This window comes from Pinus tabuliformis, chromosome 5_2 (assembly GCF_031772625.1).
Source record: "Pinus tabuliformis cultivar Carrire ecotype Pingquan chromosome 5_2, CPIR1, whole genome shotgun sequence".
Classification (NCBI taxonomy): domain Eukaryota; kingdom Viridiplantae; phylum Streptophyta; class Pinopsida; order Pinales; family Pinaceae; genus Pinus; species Pinus tabuliformis.
Window position 1 is genome coordinate 950,773,704 of NC_142306.1, and position 22,282 is coordinate 950,795,985.

General features: G+C 38.0%; 1 protein-coding gene across 2 annotated transcripts in view; it reads right to left on the bottom strand.

Annotated features, from left to right (window-relative positions):
• Positions 1 to 21,180, bottom strand: part of LOC149162409 (chlorophyll synthase, chloroplastic-like) — a 195,071-nt gene extending 173,891 nt beyond the window's left edge. For both annotated transcript variants that reach the window (XM_089437253.1, XM_089437254.1), the window contains exons 1-2: positions 20,983 to 21,180; positions 20,798 to 20,842 (exon numbers count right to left, since the gene is read on the bottom strand). In XM_089437253.1, the coding sequence (XP_089293379.1) occupies positions 20,798 to 20,842; positions 20,983 to 21,127 (190 nt within the window). In that variant the 5' untranslated portion in view covers positions 21,128 to 21,180. The remainder of the gene's footprint in view (positions 1 to 20,797; positions 20,843 to 20,982) is intronic.
• Positions 21,181 to 22,282: the final 1,102 nt, after the last annotated feature.

Consider the following 22,282-nt stretch of genomic DNA (forward strand, 5'->3'; position numbering starts at 1 on the left):
AGTATATAGCAGACTATATATACGGGTTCGGGGTTTAGTGTTTACTATATATACGTATTACGCAGGCGGCAGACCTGAGACTATATATACGCAGGCTCAGCAAACTAACCTTAAACCTGCAAATTGCAATGCGGTCCGCCGCTCCAAATCGCTGTTACTCGCTCCAAATCGATCTTAAGGTTGCAAATGCGGTCAAATGGGAATGAGAACAGCGAACTTAAACCTACAGCAGCCCGAAAAACGAATCCGAAACCAGGATTCGATTCCAAAATCGTGACACGTTCTTCATTTTTCTGACTCGCTCATGACACGACGTACCCGAATATGACACGACGAGTCATTGAAACATGACACGTGTCAGGACAGAATCGTGTCCGATTCGTCCGATTCGAGATTCGTCCAGGGGTTTGGACGAATCCGGTTTCATAGCCTTGAACTAAGTGGAATGGTCGTACGTACAACTATGTAGCTCACTGTATTGATTACACAGACACTAGTGTTATCAGAACCACAACTGATCTAACTAGTTTGGAGGAAGAAACAATTCAATCTATGGTTGTGAACCGTTTGAAGCCAATTCAGTACCAAACTGGCCTAAAACATTAAATCGATCAGTTTTGTACAGTATGGCTAAAGACCACAAATTTCTAATTTATTAAAATAAATAAACAAATGATCATATTTTATGAGTGGGGTTGCCTAATAATCAACCCTAGGGCTTATTAAAACTTATTTAAAGAGGTCACGACCATCCACTTCACTCATACTATTAATTTGAGCTACTTGAAATTCTTGAACTGAGTTTCTTGAGGGGCCTTGGAGAGATATCTGCATGGTTGTTTTGAAGTTCTTGGGCAAATTGGGAAGTGTTGATTTTCTAGTGCAATCAAGACTAGTATAGTTTTTTGAAATTGATAACTACTTCCAATGATACAATTACTCTTCTTATACCATTCCAATCATTAAGAAGTTACACATGAAAAACTTCAACCATTCACTTTCTACAATAGAGCAATAGAGATCACAGTAGACAATAAACAAGAGACACCGGAAATTAGGCTCACAGCCAGGGCAAAACCCACAAGAGGAAAACCCAACTTATGAGAGAAATTTTGTTCATCAAAAGTACATCCAAAATATTCCAACAAGATTTCAAATTCTGACCTCAACAGACACCAATTCAAACCAGTCAAGGTAGAGAGAAGAAAGTCAACGTTGGTCAAAATCACAATCTACAAAAAAGGTCGAGTTTCACCCTAAGGTAGCTCAGAATAGAGGGTCGAAATTCGGTCAGATCCACAATCAACGAACTAGTTGAACTTTCGGTCAAATTCACAAGGTTGACCTACTGAGAACAGAGATGAAGATGCGATCAAAAAGAGACAAAGTATTCCTGAAATGTTCGGCCTCCAAGACAATAAAAGAGCTCGGTCAAAACAGAAGCAATGTGTCCAAGTCAACGTTGGTCAAACAGAATAAGATAGGTTGGTCAATGCAGAACAGATTCTCCTTCGCACTTGTGGATGTCTTCTCTCTATTTCATATTGAATGTGATGGATGAGATGATGCCAAATGAAGTCCAACGATGTCTTATTTATGTGTCATAAGAGGTGGCTTTTCCACATGTGGTGTGACTTGGTCAAATGTAAAAAAATGAACTTTCTCCATGATTTGCCAATGAAAATACCAGCGATAGATACCCAATTTTCAACAGTCCCTCTTAGCTAGGGAAGTACTTTTCATTCTCTCTCAAGATCAATCTCTCCGACCAATCCATAGGTCTCCCAGCCACAGCCTGCGAGAGAGATCACACGTACAAGTCTCTCTCTCTATCAAGATCAATCTCCTTGACCAATCCATAGGTCTCCCAGCCATAGCCTAAGGGAGAGATCATCAGTCTCATCATAAGGAAAGATACATAGCATCCAACACATCCCAAAAGCCACAAACCTATGGCATCTAGGTCAATGCCCTACAAACCAATGGGATCAGTCAGTGAGGCCAAACCAATCATATGCACTGGATACATCTCCCCGATCACAAACAAGGTCTCTCGGTCCACAACCTAAGGAGAAACTCGAGATCAATCTCCCTGACCAATCCACACATCTCCCAACAATTTTCTAAGGGAGAGATCACAAAATCAATGTCCCCGACCAAACTAGTCTCCCAATAAAAACCTAAGGGATCACTTTATGCCTCAAAACCAAGCTCCCCGACCAGATTTATTGGCCTCCCAGTCAACTGACCTAAGGAAGTGATAATCTTCCAGACCAATCCATAAGCCTCCCGGCCACAACCTTAAGGAAGATAGTCAATCATATGATGTTGTATAATCAATGCTCCCACCCTCTCGGAGATCAGTTCTCAACAACTCCAAATTGTTCTCTGAAATAAGCAAACTTCATCCGAGACAATAGCTTTGTCAACACATCAGCGACCTGCTCATCAATAGGGGCATACTCGAGCCTCACAACTCCCCTCTGGACAATATTCCAGATGTAATGATACTTGACCTAAATGTGCTTCGACCTGCCATGAAACATCGAGTTCTCATAAAGCTTCACACAACTTTGATTATCACAAATATATAATGGTCATTCCAATGCTTGATCAAACAAGCAACAACATCAACAATTCGCCTTCAATAACTTTGAAGTACAGGTTTGGATCAGCATCGCTCTTCTTGAAACCAAGAGTCAACAGATAGCCATCAATACAGAAGTACCATGCACAAAGAGCCTGCTTCAGCCCATACAGGGCTTTGTTCAATTTGCAAACATGAGTTTCTCTAACATGGACCTCAAAGCCTTGAGGTTGCTCAATATAGACTTCCTCTTCAATGACTCCATGTGAAAATTCCTTGAAAGGCAACAACTAGAAATAATTTTTCTAACTGATAAATTAATTATGCAGTTTATTTTGTTTACGGCAAAATAACGAATTATTCACACTACAATTTCTTCACCATAAAAATGATAGAATTATTTTTGGACAATTGTCCCCGGAAAAATCCAATGTGGGAAAATCGATGCAGCAAATGAGGGTTTTATTATGCTGCAGCAGTAGAAATTTTCAGTACAATAAAATGACGCCAAACTGGCGTTTCTATCTGAGAGAAATACTGGCAAAAATATCTAAGGGAATTTATCCCCCTCCTCAAGCAATCCCACAACAAATTGAGCCTCAGAAACTGGCTCTCCAAACCCTTGCGCAAGCCCCTTTGCGTTGCCTCTACGTAGGGCTACACAAACTACCTGGAATTTGCCTCTAAAGATGGAGTCCTGCCTGCCGCTACCTCTGGAAGTGATTCTCCCAGCCTCCTAGAAATTTTCCCGGCCACTGGAAGTTGAATCGACCCCTCTTGGTTGAATCAAACTGCCTTTCTTGAGGCACTTCGTAGCCCTTGCGCAGCCTCCTGAAGAATAATTTCAGCCTCCTCTTCTAGCTCTTCTGGAACTAGAAACTCCTCTGAAAATCTGCTCTACTGCCCCTCTGCCTTTGATCACTGGCTCGATTTCTCTGCGGAATCATCTACTACTGGAAAATCGAACTGTCTTGATCACTGAGTATCTGCAACTAGTGTGTTCTCCATCTACCCATCAACCTCTTCTTGTAATCTTCAGTTGAGACTTCAACGGCCAAGATTAAAACTTAATCGATGGTTGAGATCATCTCCAAGTCAATCCTTGTGAATTTCTAGAGAATTCTCACCTTTTTCAATCAATTACTATAATTAACCAATTTTCCTAAGTTAGACTTAGGAAAAATTTAAACAATGATCAATTAATTTAACTAAGTTATGTCTAGTTGGAATTCCATAAATGATTTATGGGTTTTGGAGAACTCCAGTGTTTTAGCCTCTCCACAAAGTTTTGACACTAGAACACCATCCAATGCTACAAAAACTAACACTCCATTCAGAAAAGTAGTCTTGACATCCATTTGATGCAATTTCTAACCCGTAATAGAAGCAAGAGCAATGACAGATCTAATAGAAGCATACCTGGCAACAAGAGCAAACATGTCTTCATAATCCTCTCCCTCTTTCTGGGAGAATCCTCGAGCCACAAATCTTGCCTTGTACTTTTCAACACTTCCATCAGCAACATGCTTGATTTTGTAGATCCACTTTGAAGGCACAACAAACTTTCCTTCAAGTCTTGGCACAATTTCCCAAACATCATTCTTCAATATAGATTGATATTCTTCAATCATAGCATCTTTCCAAACTTGTTTCTCAGTTGCTTCTTCATAGGTGGATGGCTCGGACTCAATGATCTTGCACATCATTCTTGCATAACTAGAGTACTTCTTTGGCTTCTTACTTTCCCTGAAGGTTGCACGAGGTGCAGCATGTCCTTCAGCTTCCTTCAAAGTTTTTTTAAACCAAGCAAGTCTCTTTCTAGTCTCAGGTGTTAGTTTTTGTAGCATCAGATGGTGTTCTAGTCTCGAGACTTTGTGGAGAGGCTTGTTACCATTCAAACTAGCAGGGATCCTAAGGGGGTTTCCTATAGAGCAACTACTAGGTCAAGTGGCAACAATGGAGCAATAACACACTGTCACCTCAACTAAAGCTACCTGCTCTTTACAGACTTTCACCGATGGGAGGAGTTCGGGTATTAGGGAAATATATCAATGGTGTAAAGATAGTGATTCCAAGAGCCTATTCAAAGGAGAGACCCAATGATAGGGATTGCTTGCTTTAGAAGTGTTGACCACTACCGGTCAACTGCCCATAGCAGTACACCCCCTTTTCTTTGCAAAAAGGGTAGCGCTTGATCGACATGTCCGTGCCATTCTGCAGTCATCGACAGCTTGATCAATTTATGTTGTAAACCCAGTCTGCATGTATAAATTGTAAATAATCTTAGCAGATATGAGTCATGTCTGTAAATTGCCTAGGTGGACCTAATTTTCTAAGTGATAATCTACGTTCCGGAAGGTTTTTCGTCTCACCGATCCATGATCGGCAGAGTTTTCCTTCAGCCTAACCCCAAAGCCGGAATGGATTTTGTCATTAGAATCTTAGGAGAATCCTAGTGTGTTAATCTGCTAGATTATAGTTGTGTCGCAGAACTGGGTGGTTTATGAGGGTCTATGTCAAATGGGTTTTCCCCCTTTGGGATGTAAAGTTGTAAAAGTCATGATGTAAAGTGTCTTGAGGGTTGAGAAATGTTTTAATCCCCTCATAAGTCCTAAGTCCTAAGTCCTAGGTCCTAGGTAATTTTTCCAAAAGCTAAGTTCAAGAATCCATTTAAAATAAATTTAAAAATAATAATAATAATAATAATAATAATTATAAAAATTAAAAAAAAAATAATAATAATAATAATTAAAAAAATATAAATAATAAAATATAAAAATATAAAGTAAAAAACCTAAAAATAATAAAATAATAATATTTTGAGTAAATAAATTTTTTAATACATTAAAAAATTCGACGAATGAGATTAAGAGATATCTTGATCCTCATCGACGGTCGAGATAATTTTGACGTGGATCACTCGAACTAGCTGTTGGGAATTTTTCCTTTAAATAGGGTGCTAGGGGTCATTTGAGATCATTCGATCTGTGAGTCTTGTGCTGAAGAAGCTCTCTTGTAATCTGTTTCTGGTGCTAATAAAGAAAGACTTTGGGGTTGAAATCTTGCTGGTGTTACTCTCTGGAAGTGTTGTGAGCTATTTTATTTCTGCATATTTTAATTTTCAGCCATTAGTAACAGCTTCTTATAGAGTATTGTTGAGCACAGGTATCTTGTTCACTTGCTAGGGTTTGAAGGGTATTAGGTTTTCTGAAGTAGTGGCAGGTATCTCCATTGCTTTTTGAGACCTAGTATTGTTTTTTCTCTCTTTATTGATGGTTGAAGTGAGCTGTGCAGGAAACCCTTATCGAAGAAGACCAGTGGGCGTTTGGGAAAGTTCTCGGCTGAACCAGCCAACTCCCGCAAGCATTTTCTTGCAGAGCCCAGCTTGTTTTGATCCTGGGTTTATCATTCAGTTTATTTTTCTGAATTGCATGAGAGATTTTCTGAAGTTTGTTTTATAATAAATATGAAATTTTGATAATATTATTGCTGATTATTGATCAATCTGGCTGTTTAAGAGTCAAAAGCTGTAAAAAAAAAATTCGCTGATCTAGGGTTTTTATTCTTGTTTATGCATATATTATATTAGGGTTTTCCTTTCTTCTGCAGGTTACAGGTATTTTTGGAGCGGGGAAATTCAAATATAAATTTCGTGGAGAGCTTCAGTGGTTCCTCTTGCAAATCTGGGTAATCCATTTCATCTCCATAGCTGCCAAATCCACAATCTGTCAAACCTTCATGCAGTTCCTTCTGGCATTTTCAGCTGCCCAACCTGCAAATCTATTTTCACTCAATCTCCATCCCTGCAAAGCCCTCTTATCTGTCTGCTGTCAGCAATCTTTTTCCTGATCCGCCCTCCTCTTTCATTTCTTTTCTGTCACGGTTCCATTCATCCCCGCGCCATTTCAAACCTGCAGTTGCAAAAAACATTATATATAAAGCCTGCAAATAAAGCAAAATAGCGTGATCGATCCTTGCTGCTGATTCATCGCATATCTCTCAGCCTACGTCTGATCCTTCTCTCCTTTCCAGGCAGTCAAGAAATCGCATTTGAAACCCGTCAGCCAAGACGTGGAGCGTGCGTCTAACGTTGCCCAAGCGGTCCATCCCCATTCGCTGCGTCGTTCTTAATCTTCTAAAGCTCCGCCCTCCTCCTCTGCTGCAAAGCTGCACTCCCCATCCTCTTGCACTGTCCTCAGATCTCATTCCGTCAAACCCGCAGCCTTTTCCTTCGACCTACACAAGCACCAAACGAAATTATCGATTTTTTTTTTGGGTCTGAGTTTTAGTTGTGGGATTCGATATGCATGCGTAGGTTTTCATTTGCATACATATTCACGTGTTAGGAAATCATATAGGCCGGTTTTGCATATATTTTCTTTGCTGATCTCTCTTAGTCTAGGTTAGGTATCGTTTAGTTTAGTTTATTTCCTTTTAATTATAATATTAAAAAAAAAAAAAGAGAGGCACATTTTTATTTTTTAAAAGATTTTTTCTTTAGACTTAAGTTCTAATTCGATTTTAGATTAAGCTCCTGTTTTGAAATTTAAAATCATAAAAAAGGGGTTTTGGGTTTTAATTCTATAGTTCAAGTTTTATTTTAGGATTTAGATTTTATCCTTTATTTTTTAGGTTTTGTTTTAGTTAGAGTTAAAAATAAAAACAAAAATCATAACAAAAAAAAAAAATTATAAAAACCGTAAAGAGTTTCTTTTCGTTTAAATTTTGATTAAACTCAGTTTAGATTTAATTTTGTTTAAAGTAAATAAAATTAAAATTAAAAAATTAAAAAAATATATATAAAATATATAAAAAAAATTCATAAAAAGTTTTTAGCTTTAAGGTTTTAGTTCATTCTTTTGTTTAAGTTATAAAAAAAAATAATAATAATAATAATTTTCTTAAAGCTTAGATTTTGATTTAGCATCATTTAGATTTTTGTTTAAAGTTTCTTTTAGCTTTAAATTTTTACTATATCTGGAAGGAAATATTTTGTCAGATTCGATCTTGGCTCGGGGATTTATCACGTTTTATTATCTTTGCTAAGGCTAAAATTTTTGATGTGGAATGAATGTTTATCATTTTATGTGAGTTGGCATGCATGAATGATCATTAGCTACATGAATATGATATCTGGTTAATATTACGTGGTTGTGTATCGAGCTTTATCTTTCGAAGTTTTAAAATTGCTAGATCATCGTTAAAACATTGTGAATTTACTGGATATCTTGCATCGTTCAAGTTATTTGATGGTAAATGATTGCTGTACACGGTTTACATTTCTGCAACATCTAGTAAGTAATCGTTTAAACATCAAACCCATAAGGCACTGGTCCATTAAATTAATAAAATCAATTTAGTGCTTGTTCCTTCGTGTCTCCCAATCCAACTGGTTCCCAGTTGGTCGTCCATTTCCCTACAGGGTCTACCCCCCTTAGCCGCAGGAGACAGGCTTAAACAGAGAGATCGGGGATCAGAGTGACAACCCCCGGTCTGAGCGTTGTCGTGACAATCTGTGCGACAACAAGAAGCAAGATGAATGGCTCTCCAAGAAGGGCTTCAGGAGACCTAGACCTAGGTTTGAGGAGTATCTCTTGGTAAGAAGTGCCCTAGACCTAAGAATTCTAGAAGAATAGGGTTTCTAAGCAATCCTTATGAAATTGGAGTGACAAGGTTGAAAGACCACAAAGAAGCCCTAGTGGACCCTGTTACCCACCACCCGTGTGTAGTATTCATAGGAGAAAAAATTTATCCTAAGATGGTCCTTAGCCAGCAGCGACCGAATAGCTCGATGTGCTACTATCTCCCCCACCTGAGCCAGCCATATGTTCCCTCGCCCATCTGTTATGATCGTATGTTTGAAGGTGGGCCTTTCAGCCCCGAAGGTATGGCTTTTCATTGTGTAGTTGGGTATTTTTGTTTACTTGTCATGGACACTTTGGACATGGACTAGTGGGGGTATTTGGCGGAAAGAGTGGGCTTGCTTTGTACTCTTGTCTCCTCTGTCCAATTTGATGGTTAACCTTGTATCCTAGTCCTAGGGGATTTCCTTTATTGGCTACTAGCTTTAGGGGAGACACTACATGGAAAATCCCGATTTTGGTTGTGTGGTCCCGCTTCCCGACACCATACACATCACTCCCCTCTGCTCATTATAACCCCATTCACCATATTTTCCATTTGGTTCCACGTTTGTCCATTGGGTCTATTGCACCCATTTTGTCACAAGTCTAAGAAAGCAGTTGTACAAAAAATTTCAAAGTTCAGAATCATCAATCAGCCAGTTATCATGTCGTTGTAAACCCAATTTCTGCAAATTGTAATGTAAATGATGCTAGTACGACCATTTAATTATGTAAAAACCTAGGTAAGCTTATGATTTTGGCAATGAATTTCATCCTAGGAGGTTTTTTAACCTCGCTGATTACCTGTGTTTCTAAATAGGGCTAATCGGGAGGAAAATTTAAAAAAAAAATCCCTCCAACTTAAACCCCAAAGCTAGGGTGGAATTTATTGACAAAGTCTTAGGTGAGTCCTAGTGTTCTTAGTCGAGTCTATTGTAAAAGTGATTTGGGAATAATTTAAGCTATTTGGCTAAATTATTTTATTACAAATCACTTGGTCTACTAGATCATATTGTGTCGCAGAATTGGGTAAAAATTATGAGGGTCTATAACAAATGGGTATTCCCCCTTTGAGGGTTGAATTTGTAATTATCTGATGTAAAAATATTTTAGTGCATGGTCCCTCGCAATTAGACACCATGGCTAAAGTATTTGAGGGTGGAAAAATAATTAATCCCCTCAAGTGTCAATTAATTAATTTTTCTAGCAAAATAAAATTAAATCTTAAGCCAGAAAATTAATTAATTTAGAGTAACAAAATTAATTCCAAAACATTAATTCTAGAGAAATTAATTTCTCCAAGTGGAAAATGACCAAAAAATTCGTGGGTCAAAAAAAAGTCAATTTTTGGAGGTCCCCCACCAAGGCAAAAATGGATTTTTTAAGAAAAATTAAGCCCTTGGACCTTGGTGGTTAAGTCAAAGTCAATTTTTTTAGGAAATTAATCCAAAAAATCAATTTTTGGATTAATAAAAAATGGTTTTTATGAGAAACTCGAAAACTCCTCAAAAAATAAATATTTTCGACGGCAGAGACTAAAAAATGATCAAATATTAATCGACGATCAAGATTATTTTGATGGAGATCAAGCCAACTAACCGTTATTTTCCAATTGGAGGACATATCTATAAATTAGAAGCCAATTGCTTCTCAAGTCATGATGAAAGCTCTAACTCTAGTCAATATAATTATTTAACATTGATTTTGTTCCACTGATATGCTGGGAACGTTTGAAATATCATAATAAAATACTTTGGGGTTCAGTTCATGGTGTTCTTTGTCCGATGATCTATGGTATGTGTTGGGTATGTGTTTTCTTATATTGTGCTTAAAATTTTATAAGCTTGTTTATTCATTAGATGGTGATAAGAACATTCTATTGGTAAATTTTGGATCTATCTTAGCTGATCTGGTTCGCCATATGTCTAACAAGTTTTCTTGAAGAAAATATATAGAGTTTGCAAGTTCCCTGGCCCTTAGGCTCCAAATTCACAGAGTTTGGAGGAGAGCTGACCTTGTTTGGGCTCCAAGAATTTTATTTGGTTTTCTTACTTCACTAAGGTTGTGGGCAATACCATAACTTTCGAAACACATTTGATCTATTGTCATTATTCATCATTTTAAAAAAATATATTTTTATTTTCAAGCATTGTACATTTGTAAATATATTTGTAAATCATTTTTGTAGGATACTTTTTTGTAAATAAATTTATTCTAACCCTTACTTTGCAGCTACTAGGGTTTGGGGTTTATTTTCAAATTTTTGTATATATAGGGGTTTTGGGTATTTTCATTTTTCATTTGTGCAGGTGAACTTCAAGAAGATTTGATGGGATAGATCTAATCCCTTGAGGGTAAGATCTCGTCTCGAGAAATTTTTGCAGGGCCATCTTCAAAAAAATTTCCAGTGAAGTTGAGCAATATTGAAGATCTGAAGCAAAATCAAATTTTTGGCAAGGGTTTCAGAAATTTTTAGGGCCTCCAGGCTCGGCGTCCTCCCTTTAACTTTGTCATTTCCCTTGTGTACCGTTCCTTGGCTAGCCATAAGCATGAAAAGGCCTCTAAGGCCTGGCCATGAACCTTTTTTCAATGTTCCAGCAAGACTCTGGGACGGGGAGACACGGGTGCGGGGAGACGCACAAGGGGGACGTGTGGGAGTACCCTCAAATTTTAGGGAAATTTAGGGGAAGTGGGGTGACGTTGGGGTATATAATTTTTTTCCTTTTTAATATATATATATTTCAAATTCATATTCAATAATGAAAGCATAAATACAATGATACATACATAATTGAATTAAATAATGAAATACATTGATCCATACTCGATCATCCTTACTAATATATACATGATTCATCCATAAACCATGAGATTCAATAATGAAATACTTTGATCCATATTCATTATTCATTATTCACCATTCTGGAATCTACATTGATTTAAAAATTAAATTCATCATTCATCATTCTAGATTCTAAATTGATTTAAAATTAAAATTCATCATTCTAGAATCTAATTAGTACTAAGCAAAATAGACTATAATAGACACAGAAATCTGAACACAGGAATAGTAAATTGATATAACTAAAACTCAAAAACACTAGAGTGATGAGTCTAAATGTCACTCTAAAGTACACATAGGGCTTGGTGCTCTTGATTAAATACTAATTCCATACCCTTGTACATGACAAAATGCAATGGAAATATTGCAATCCATCAAATCCTGAATTCCTAAAAAATTGTTTAAGTCTACTGGATTTTGAAAGAGATCTAAAATTCTACTTTCTCCATATGAAATCCAATGAAGCTGGAACCACTGTCAAACATCCTAAGTCATTCATGGTAATGCTAAAAATTTAAGTAAAAGAATGAAAATGAAAGATAAAGGAGAATGTCACTTTTACTTTAAGAATTTAACATTACCATGAATTGCATAGCATTAGTAGGGAAATATGGTCATACTAAGTTTCCCCTATCATAAATCATTGTTTACAAGAAAATTAAGGGGGGATGCATAGACCATTTTCAGGACATTGGGGAAATGTCCCCCCTGCGTCTCCCCAAAAGGGGGACGTGGGGAAACGTTTCCCCAGACATCCCCCCGTCCCGCGTGCGTGGGGTGCAAGGGTTGTGCGCACCCGACCCTGGGGAACACATCCTCGTGGAACACTGCCTTTTTTCCCTTCCCGTGGGCATTTCCAAGCCTCTTAAGCTTGGTCGCAGGCCTTGGGCCTTTCTGCTTAGCCATATCCCCCTATTTTCCCCTGCGGCACCCTTATTTCTCCTCCTTCTCCCCTTGGTTCCCCTTATCTCTCCGAGTCGCAGCCACTTTAGGGCTTGAAGCAGGCCTTTAAGGCCTTAGAACCCTAGGTCATAGGCCTTAGGGCTTACTCCAACACCTCAACCCTTCCTTTAACCAAGCGGCAACCCCTCCAAGGCTTGTCGTGGGCCTCAATTGCCCTCTTGACCCTAGTAGTAGGCCTGTAAGGCCTTGGAAACCCTAACATAGGACTATTTGGCCTTGTGTCCCCTCTTTCCTAGCCCTAACCTTGCCTCATTTGCTCTCTCTGTCTCTGTGGGTGATTATTCAATTTCTGAGCTAATCTATTGATGTTTACAGTGGTTTTCAAGTGAATTTTTAAGCTAACATTGGTGGATGTAGGTAGCCTAACCATTGGGAGAAGTTGGGCAAGTTTCTTTAAGGCATCAAGGCCTAAGGGTTTGATCTCTAAACCATATTTCTCCTCATTGTTTGCTACAACAAGATAATCATTTCATAATAGTGACATTTGAGTCATTGAATTGACATAAAATTAACTCACACATTGTCTAATGCACTGATAAATCAATTGGATAAGTTGGGCACTCATAATTTCGCTTATTTATGAAAAATAGGTGACTGTCATAAGTTCACTGAGGTCTGGTCTATAGTAGTGATATTAGCATCATAAGAAGGCCTAGCTCATTCATGAATTTGGTCTTGGCAAAGTGGTTTTGGTAGTGGATTGTTTCATTTGCATCTAAAATTGTTCTATAGTAATCTAACTCACTGTTGTCATAAAGCTCACTTATTACTCATTTGGATAACATTGGAACATAAGTAACATAAGATTTCCATTGTTTCGTGCTCTAGTTACTCATTGTTGAAAAGATTTGTTTACATTGTCTAATATGCTATTATGAAAAAAGATTGTTGGCATTGTAACATTGGATAAGATTGTTGGCATTGTTCAATGGAACAATGTCTGTGGTGGGGACTGGATGGAAATGGTATACTCAGGTACATACCGTTGTTTGTTATTTGGGAAATCTGGAAGGCCCAAAATCACCCCGTATTTCAGGGGCTCCATTGTAATGCGTACGGGATTTGCTCTAAAATTATTGCCTAGATAAAATGTATGGAACCACAGAAGAAGACCTCCAGGGACCTATCGGGGAGGTTTTCGTGCCCACAAATCAACCTGCCAATGGGAATTTTCGATGGTGCAGCCCAGATGGGGAGATGTGGTTGTGGGGCTTGGCTCCGCATTAGTGAAAACTCTCACTACAAACTGGATTGGTTTGGGGGGATGGGCACAAATTCTAGGGCGAAGATGGTGGCTCTACAGGGCTTTCTCTAGTTTGCAAAAGAAAAACAAGTCCAGAACATTCATCTCTACGGAGACTCTATGACTATTATTCAGGGAATTCTAGGCAACACAAGTTTTGATCCCCCTTATCTTCGAGGTTGGCGGGATCGGATGGGTGCTCTAATACAATCCTTTTTAAGTTTTGACATTCAGCACATCTTTAGAGAATTGAACAAGACAGTGGACTCCCTGTCCAAAAGGGGACTGAATGACGTGGAAGGATATATTTTCTTTACTTTTGTTTCAGGTGGTGTTACCAGGGAGGAGGGGTGCATCACTCTACCATAGACTTGATAGAAGTTGGTTTCCTAGTCATTTACTTTCAATCATATGGTTTACAACTTTGTGAAATTTTCAGACATTATTCTTTGTTTTGCATTTTGATAGATGATGTTTCTATAGATATATGGGCTGGAAATGCTTTTTTTGTATTCAAAAACATGATGGCCTTTATTGATTGATCTGGAACAAACTCAGCATCAATGTAAGAGTCTAAGACACAAATGTAACTAGTTTTTAGTCCCTTAATAAAATCGAGTTTGGTTTTTTCATCTGCGAAAAAAAAAAAAAAAATAATATATATATATATATATTAACATTCTCTTGTCTTGTGAGTTTCATGATCCTAATTGTGCACTAATCAGCTCACTCTCTAAAGCACTTGACATTGAATCTATCTTGTTAAACTGTTGAGTATCTTGGTTATATCACTTGTCTTTTGGGAAATCTAATTGTTTCTATCACTCTAAATGGCATTAAAGTAACTTGTTCCAATTGTGTTTAAAGAATATCTTTGAATGACTCTTGAGCAATTTGTGATCTATAGGTATCAAAGATCAAAATATCTTGAACAATTGGTATTGAGGAATATAATTGCAATATTGGCATTATCTTGTTGGTATATCTTAAAAGGCTTCTAATTGCATAAGAGCATTGATTGTCTAATCATCATTGGCATCTTGTATTGTCTCATTGGCTAATTGCTTTAAGTGGATAAGTGCTCTAGTTCTTTTTCTTGCCATTAATGTCATTTCATGGTTATTGTGGATCTTTGGCATATTGGTGATCTTTCCTTTTAAGAGCATATATCTTATAATTATTAAGCAATTGTATCGTCTTATATCTTGTTGTATCTTGGTTATTTCTTGTAGCTTTTGAGCACTTGTTAAGTCGGCACATTATCTTGCATATAAGATTGTCTCTTAATTCATTGTTAAGTACTCTTGTCACAAGGCTAATCATAACTAAGTACTTAAAGTCATTAAGCAATCTTAACTCAAGAACCACTCAATAATCTTGCATTCTCATCCTAGAGCTAGCCTTGCATTAATAATTTACCTCCAAGCATAAGCTTGGTTGATAGAGAGATAGGAACACCCTTCCATATTTGCTTGAGAAGTCTAGGCCCTCTAGTATTTAAAATGGTGACCTTGTAGTTGTCAGAGCCATAGTCTCTGCAGTCGGAGGCACCGGGTATGTTAGATTTCAAGGAGAGGGATCGTTAACCAAGCCATTGCTTGCTTCACCTTGACTTCTCTCTGCCACTTACTCTAGAGACTAGGCTCAATATAGATAAAGATCAAGGGATATACTTAGCTAGGCATTTAATTTAAAATAAACCAAGATCTTGCATTCACCTAAGTCATAGGATCTGCATTTCATCTAGGATAGTGAATCATTCTTTAAGCAACGATTGTTCATCCAATTACTTGGTCTCTAATTGATTGAAAGCAAGTAGTTGACTCCATAAGGCATTGGTCTCATAATAATCTAATCGAATCCTTTAAAACTTGCTAAAATCAACCAAGTGGCTAGCCAATTCAACTGTCTCGAGAAACTTGTTGGTTTTCAATGAGTCTTGCATTCTCATCTTTCATAGGGACTACCCCCATTGTTTGTTGTTGGGAGAAACCTAGAATAGAGAGGTCGGGGATTAGAGTGACCGCCCTTGACCTGAGTCATTGTACCGTGCCTATACAATCATATCAACAACAGGGGTGAGGAAAATTCCTCACAATATTTATGCCAGTAATTTCTCTACATGATTATCATTTTTCAGCATCCAGATTGTACTCAGAATTTCTCATTGTTGCATAATAATAAAAACCCTCAGCTACTGCACTGGTTTTCCCAAGTTAGGTCTTTCTTGGGACATTTGTCCAAAAATCACTGTGTTAATTTTGTGTGTGTGTGTGTGCTAGCATATTTCTTAGTTTGCAGTTCGAACAAGTCGAACTCACAATTGGTCTCTGCAATTTTGTAGTGTTGGTCTGCCAATGGTATATGGTCTAAGTCAATTGCAGGAGGGATCATCGGATTTTCACTGGTTTGCTTTGACTTTCCTTTAGGTGCCATTATTCAGAATAATGAGGAACAAAGGTGAGGAGTTTGGTCTTTTACCCGAGAAGATTTGAATGTTTGCTGAGTAATCTGGTTGCTGTGACAGGTACGTGATCGAAAATGGTTGACTGGAATCTGCAGGGGTGACCGAGCAATCGAGCAGATGAGGTGGCAGTTTAAAATGCTGCATTGTTTATCTGAAATGGACGGGGAGCAAAAAGGAGCCACAGTGATCAATTTGAGGATTTTTATAGATAATTAGGAGTTTTTCATTACTTCTGATCCATTATGGAGTGGGTGTGATGACAGGTGGTGAATGTTTGGACAGTAACGGGCAGAGTGTAACGAAACTAGCTAGGTGTCAACGGGAAAAGACATGTGGCAGCAGGGATATGCAACGTTATACTAGAGCGGGGAGGCCACGTGGTGGAATAAGAGTGGCAGGGAAGTAGGGACGTGGCGGAGGAATGATGTGATGGGCGCAGATAAACGTTGGCGGGGAGATGGGAGTATTTCGGGGGGGGCAGGTGGTAAGCAGTTTGGAGCGGGGGGTGCAAAGTGATGAGCACCCGCCACGTATCGTGGGGCCCGTGAACAGGAATACGCTTTTCGGACCCCCTGCTGATAAAGATAGCATGGGCAGGGGGTCCGAGATTGGTTCCACGTTGTTGATCTGGGCAGGGTAAATCACAGCCAGTGGATGATGCGTGCCAGATACCATAAGCCGACAAAATAAGTCTTGTCGCTTTTCAACCTTATAATAAAATCATAACTTTAGCGCCCGAGCATAATATTACAATTTTATTAATCATGTTTAAATGACATGATTAACAAAATTAAACTAAGATTAATCTTTTCAAAATATAGCTAATGTATCCTAAGGGCGCATTTAATCTAGCCGGCCCTTTTTATTTTTCTAAGGTTGCTTCTAACCCTATTCTAATGCATATTTATGCAATTAACCAAGTTTAGACACTTTGGTTAATATTCCTCTAATCTACCTATTTATTTCAACCAAGATTAGGCTTGATGGTTGATTTATTATCTAACCTATACAACCTTTTTATTTAGCTTAATCATGATTAAACAGTATGATCAAACTATAAAATTTATTCCTATGTGGCATTTAAACAAGTTGCACACTTTTATTTGAAAAACTTCTAAAGTAACTTCAATGCATTTTGTTCTTTTTTTTATATGGTGGCATTTAGACTTGCTCACCTGCATACATATATTTCTTTTTGGGGTTTTCATTCTTTTCTTTTTTATTCTATTTTTTCTTTTTCTCATATACATTTTTTTTATACCCTCTTTTCATCAATTTTTATATATATTTTTGTAAATCATTTGCAGAATACAATATTATTTACTATTTCTATCAACTGAAAGATAATAGCCAATCATCATTTGATCCTATGATGTTAATTTTAGGCAACAATGGTATGTTCTATACTTTAGAGCAATTTTACTTCAATTTCTTTATTATCCCAATATCAATATCCAGTTTAGCAATCACATCAACATGAGAGTAAAATGAAAATAGAACATAAACATAAACAGTAGAAGACAAGTCAAGACAAAATGACACAAGATGTAGCACCAGCCAGGGACAAACCCCAATGTGAGGAAATCCTTGATCAATTCTTCTTTTAGTCTTCAATAGTTCAGCAGAGAGAGATAGTACAATTTACAAATTCTGATAATTTAGAACAGCAGCAAAAGAGCCCTAACCAAAAAAGTCAACGCTGGTCAACAGGGCAGATTTGACCCTCAAAGATTCGGTCAACTTCAGTCAACTTTGGCCTCCAAACAGCAAGATGAAACAGCCCTCAAAACAGTGAAATTCAGCCCAGTCAAAGTCTGGTCAAATAGTCAACCTGCGGTCAACCCTAACCACAGTCAACGTTGGTCAAACAGTCAACAGATTGCCTCGATTTCTGTGCCCATAAATGTGGCCTGCCCAAACAGAAATTCCTCACACAAAACCACAGTCAAAGATGGTCAATGCAGCCCAAAACAGCCTTCTAGAAATTCGGTCAAACTTGGTCAACGCTGAAACAGAAAATGCCCTTCCTTTCCTTTGCACGTGTGGAGAGAGAAGCTGCCCAGAAATCCATACCCAATCAGATGAGGAGAGAGAGAGATGTGTGAAGATGAGTGTGTCCAAATGAGGATGAGGCATCATGTATTTATAGGCTAACGTTGAGGATGAATAGACATGACTGTTGGGCTTCTGAGCCTACATGAGTTTGCTGGCCGACCTTGACAATTTGTCCATAATCAAAATAAATTCATAACTTCATTTGTACATGTCAGAATCGGATGATCTCTAGATCAATCCTACACCTCTTGGAGAGAGGAATCCAAGAAAAGTATCAGCTGTCATAAATAAGATGGCCTATGTGGAGTTTGGCCCTATTTGCCAATTTTAACATATGAATTATAGGACCCTAACAGCTTGGATTCATATGGATGCATACTAATATAAGTTTTTTTCAAAATTTGAATATTTTATGTATATTTTGGTCAACCGTTTTTTTTTTCGAATTTTTCCTGGTTTCGGTTTGGTTCACGTTTTTGGCATCAATCGGTTCAACGATTGGTCCGGTTCTGATAACATTGGTAATGCAGACACTTGTACAATATCACCATACAATTGTGTGGATCTATATGGTGTTATCCCTACAACTATACAAAACTAATCTGTGTGTTGTACAAAACTGTTGTATGGAACTGCACACTACCTAGAAACGTCTCTTTCCTAGCTATATCCTCTCTCTCTCTCAACCTGCTTGACTGCTCAAGTGTGTGTGAACTCTCTATCTTGTCATGTCTTTATACTTTTAGCTGAGACCCAAACCCTAAACTATTTTTGAATTTACTCCTAGTTTAAGTCATGCATGCATGAGATACATTTTTTAAGACTCAACAGCTAAATAGAAGACCTTCACTTTTTTCACTAGAGTGAATTACAAAATAGAATTTCTTTCCAAAAAATGACTTTTCAAAAATATCTCAAACTACTACTAGAATGTTCACATTGAAACTGTCTGAAAGTTCTTGTTCAAGCTAAAATTCTCAACATGGTCCCCAAGAGCCATCTTGGTGGTGGAGGCAGATTTGGAAGCTCAAAACTCCCCATAAAACTCGAATATTCTCTGGTTAGAATTAAAGAACAGGGCTCCGACTTGGGAATTCATGCAGAGGCAAAATAGACAGGATCTTTGGATCTGTATGTTACGTAAAATAGATGATGAAAATATTCCCCCCTTTCTGATTAAATGCCTTTGTGCACAATGAATCTGGAAGGAGACACAACAGACTACTTGCACGTTCACATTGAACCTGTCCAGAAGTTCTTGTTCAAGCTATAATTCTCAACATGATCCCAAGAACCATCTTGGTGGTGGAGGCAGATTTGGAAGCTCATGGCTCCCCTTAAAACTTGAATTCTCTGTTTAGCATTAAAGAACAGGGATCTGACTTCGGAATTCATGCAGAGGCAAAATAGACAGGATCTTGGGATCTGTATGTTATGTAAAATAGATGATGAAAATATTTCCCGCTTTCCAATTAAACGCCCTTGTGCACAATAAATCTGGAGGGAGACACAACAGATCAAAGGCACTCCAAATGTGTGGAAAGAGGAAACTGTGGAAGAATGTTTAAGGTTTTGGTATACCAAAAGAGAGTTGAAAGAACTTAGGGCCCTGCCATGCCTCATCATCCAGGGAATTTGCTAGCTAGGAACTCCCAAATTTTGAAGATAAATTCATTCTTAATCTTCAAGTTCTGTCATAATTCAGGTCTATGGTTTTGTGTGTAAGAGTGCCTTTCAAACAAAATGCCCCCTTTGTGTTGGGGGATCTGTCAATTAACAAGTCAAATGCCTGGGGTTATTTTGATGGAGCTAAACAGGGTTCAAATATAGTCATTGTTGATGGCATTGAGATTACTGCTCAGTTGATGGCATTGAGACTACTGCACAAATGTGCTAGAGTTGGGAATGTAAACAAGTTGCAGATTTTTGTTTATTCTTCCGTCGTTATTAACTGGATGAAGGGAAGTGCCCAAGTACATGCCATTTGTCTTAGGCCTTCGAGAGATCAGCTTAGGGTGATAGCAGCATCCTTTCAATTCATCTCATTTAGCCATACAGGGAGCAGAAAGAGGTAGCATACACACTTTCAAATGACGGGCAGCAGAATGCAAAAGGGTCATGGGCTGTGGAGGAAAGCAAAGATAATATCTCTGTGTCGTCTTTGAGCAGTTTCTTATTCGTTTGCAAATTTTTTTCTAATTGCATCTTGCTTTTCCAAGTGTTATGTTTCTAGTCTTCCAGCTGGAAGATTTGACTAATAGTGATGAAGCAGCTTTTTGCTGTGTTTTCCTTCATTATGTGAAAACATAGGTATAGGAATGTTCGTAGGCTTCCTTTCAGCATAATAATTTATTTATCTTTTTTCCGGAACCATTTTAGATTATAGGTTTCTAGGATCTAACTAGAATCTGATTTTGAATCCAAACATGGGAAATCACCTGAGAAATGTAATTTCCTTTCTCTTCAAATAGAAGTCGATTTTTTTCTTGGCGAAAAAAGTGAAGAAGCGAAAGGAAAAAAGGTGCACCACTCTTAACGGTGTATCTGAAGAAAGAAGCCATACGTTTCTGAGAAAAAGGAATCCTTCTTTGCATTAGGATCAGAGCGTTCTGGGCCTCTAGAGAAAACCAGCAACAGAACTAGGAAAGTAAAATTATTGAAGAGCTCCAAGAAGGAAATTCTCCTGCAGCTAGACAACTTGAGGAATTCAAGGAAACTGAAAACGGGTCAGACATGCTAATTGCGTATCCATTCATTGTTATATTTTACCAAACAGGTATAGCTGGGGTTTTAAATATCTAACCATTTCTTCTATATTGCCAGAAAAAGCGGACGTGTTCTCGTTTGGGGTTTAAAAAGGCAATTGAACTATATGTAGCTAAAGAACCGTTCCATTTGGTTAGAATTAATGTTCGCTGAGATTCAAAACTGCTACTACAGACTATCTCCGACCCTCATTGGAATTGAATAGAAACTAAAGTAGTTATGTTTGGAAAACATGGCATGAGAGCCTGACCTGGATTTGTGTCTGTTTCTGCTGCTCTGACCCTGATATTTCTCCCTGGGAGAATGTATGGCCACCGATGAAAGACAATGAATCAGCTAAGCTTAAGCATGTAAACTAAATAATGTGTATTGAATGTGGCACTTATTGAACTGGCCATTGGACAAAATGCACAGAGAAATTCAAAGAAATCTCACTGTGAAGAGACAAGGTAGGGTTCGGAGTAGGTCTGAGTAAGATCGAGGGTGTCCCAGTGTAGCTTCCATTAAAGAGCGAGCGTGTCCCGCTGTAATTTCCATTCTTGAAGCCCGTGAATGAAATACCATGCAGGAGAGCAGCCATGGCAGCAGCACCTGACGAGAATGGATGGTAAGATATTCTGAAGATAGAGTGATAATATAATGCATAATACACATTATATTATATTTAAAAATATAATATTATATCTTTATAATATAAAATATGTTATATTTTGCTCTATATGTATATGACCTTTAGATGGAAAGATGTTTGTTGATTTTTAGATGGAAGGAGGTTTGTTGATTTTTAGTTTTTTTTTAATGAGGGTTTAGATTGATTCTCAAGGGAATATGCTCATCATATGTTTTTTCTTAATGTTTATCAACAGCTGTAGTGTATTATAGAGTTTGTTAGGTTGCATTGACTTTTAATAAATTTAAAAAATTATATTTGTGTCACCTCGCTTCCCACCCACCAATTTCCTAGGGATTTGAGATTATTCAAATTCTAATAAGTTCCTCCGTGTTGAAATTATTCCAATTCTAATTGTTGTGTCTCGTTGAAGGAGGTTGTCGGAAGGTGGAGTGGAGTCGCTTGATGTAACAACTGGTATCATTAACCTGCACGGGAGGAGTAGGAGGCGTGGGAGGAGTACGCAGGTGCAGAATGCGTGTGAAGGTCGGTTTTGCGTCGAGACAAAACCTGCTCTCACCATCATATCATTGCTCTCACCAGGGTTGATTACATCAACGGGTCGTGGATTACCAGTGGAGAGTTCAGGGGGCCAATCACATCGTTGTTATCATCAGGGTCGATTACATTTTCTGCGGGGCGAGTTGAAGAAGTAAATCAGTGGGTCGTGTCACTAGTGGAAAGTTCAGGGCGGTAAATCACATCGTTGCTATCATCAAAGTTGATTACATTCTCTACGGACTGAGTCGAAGGAGTAATTGAGTTTCACCGGGTCCGCAGGGTTCTAGAATGACGGATTTTTTATTTTTAACATGAAGAAACCCACATTTTATGGACAAGTGAACAAACAAGGGACAACCAGGCAAGAAATTTCAGAACCTGTGGAAGCAAATGATCTAGGACAAATGAAAATTGCCTCATTTGTCAAATCTGGGAAGTGGGTTTGGGTCAATGCCAAACAGTATTGGGGCATCTTAAAACGAAGACTAGCCCATCTAAAATGAGAGCAGACAAGGAAAAAAGGTCTCAAAGGGAAAGTACTCGAGCCCTTCACAATATGCATTC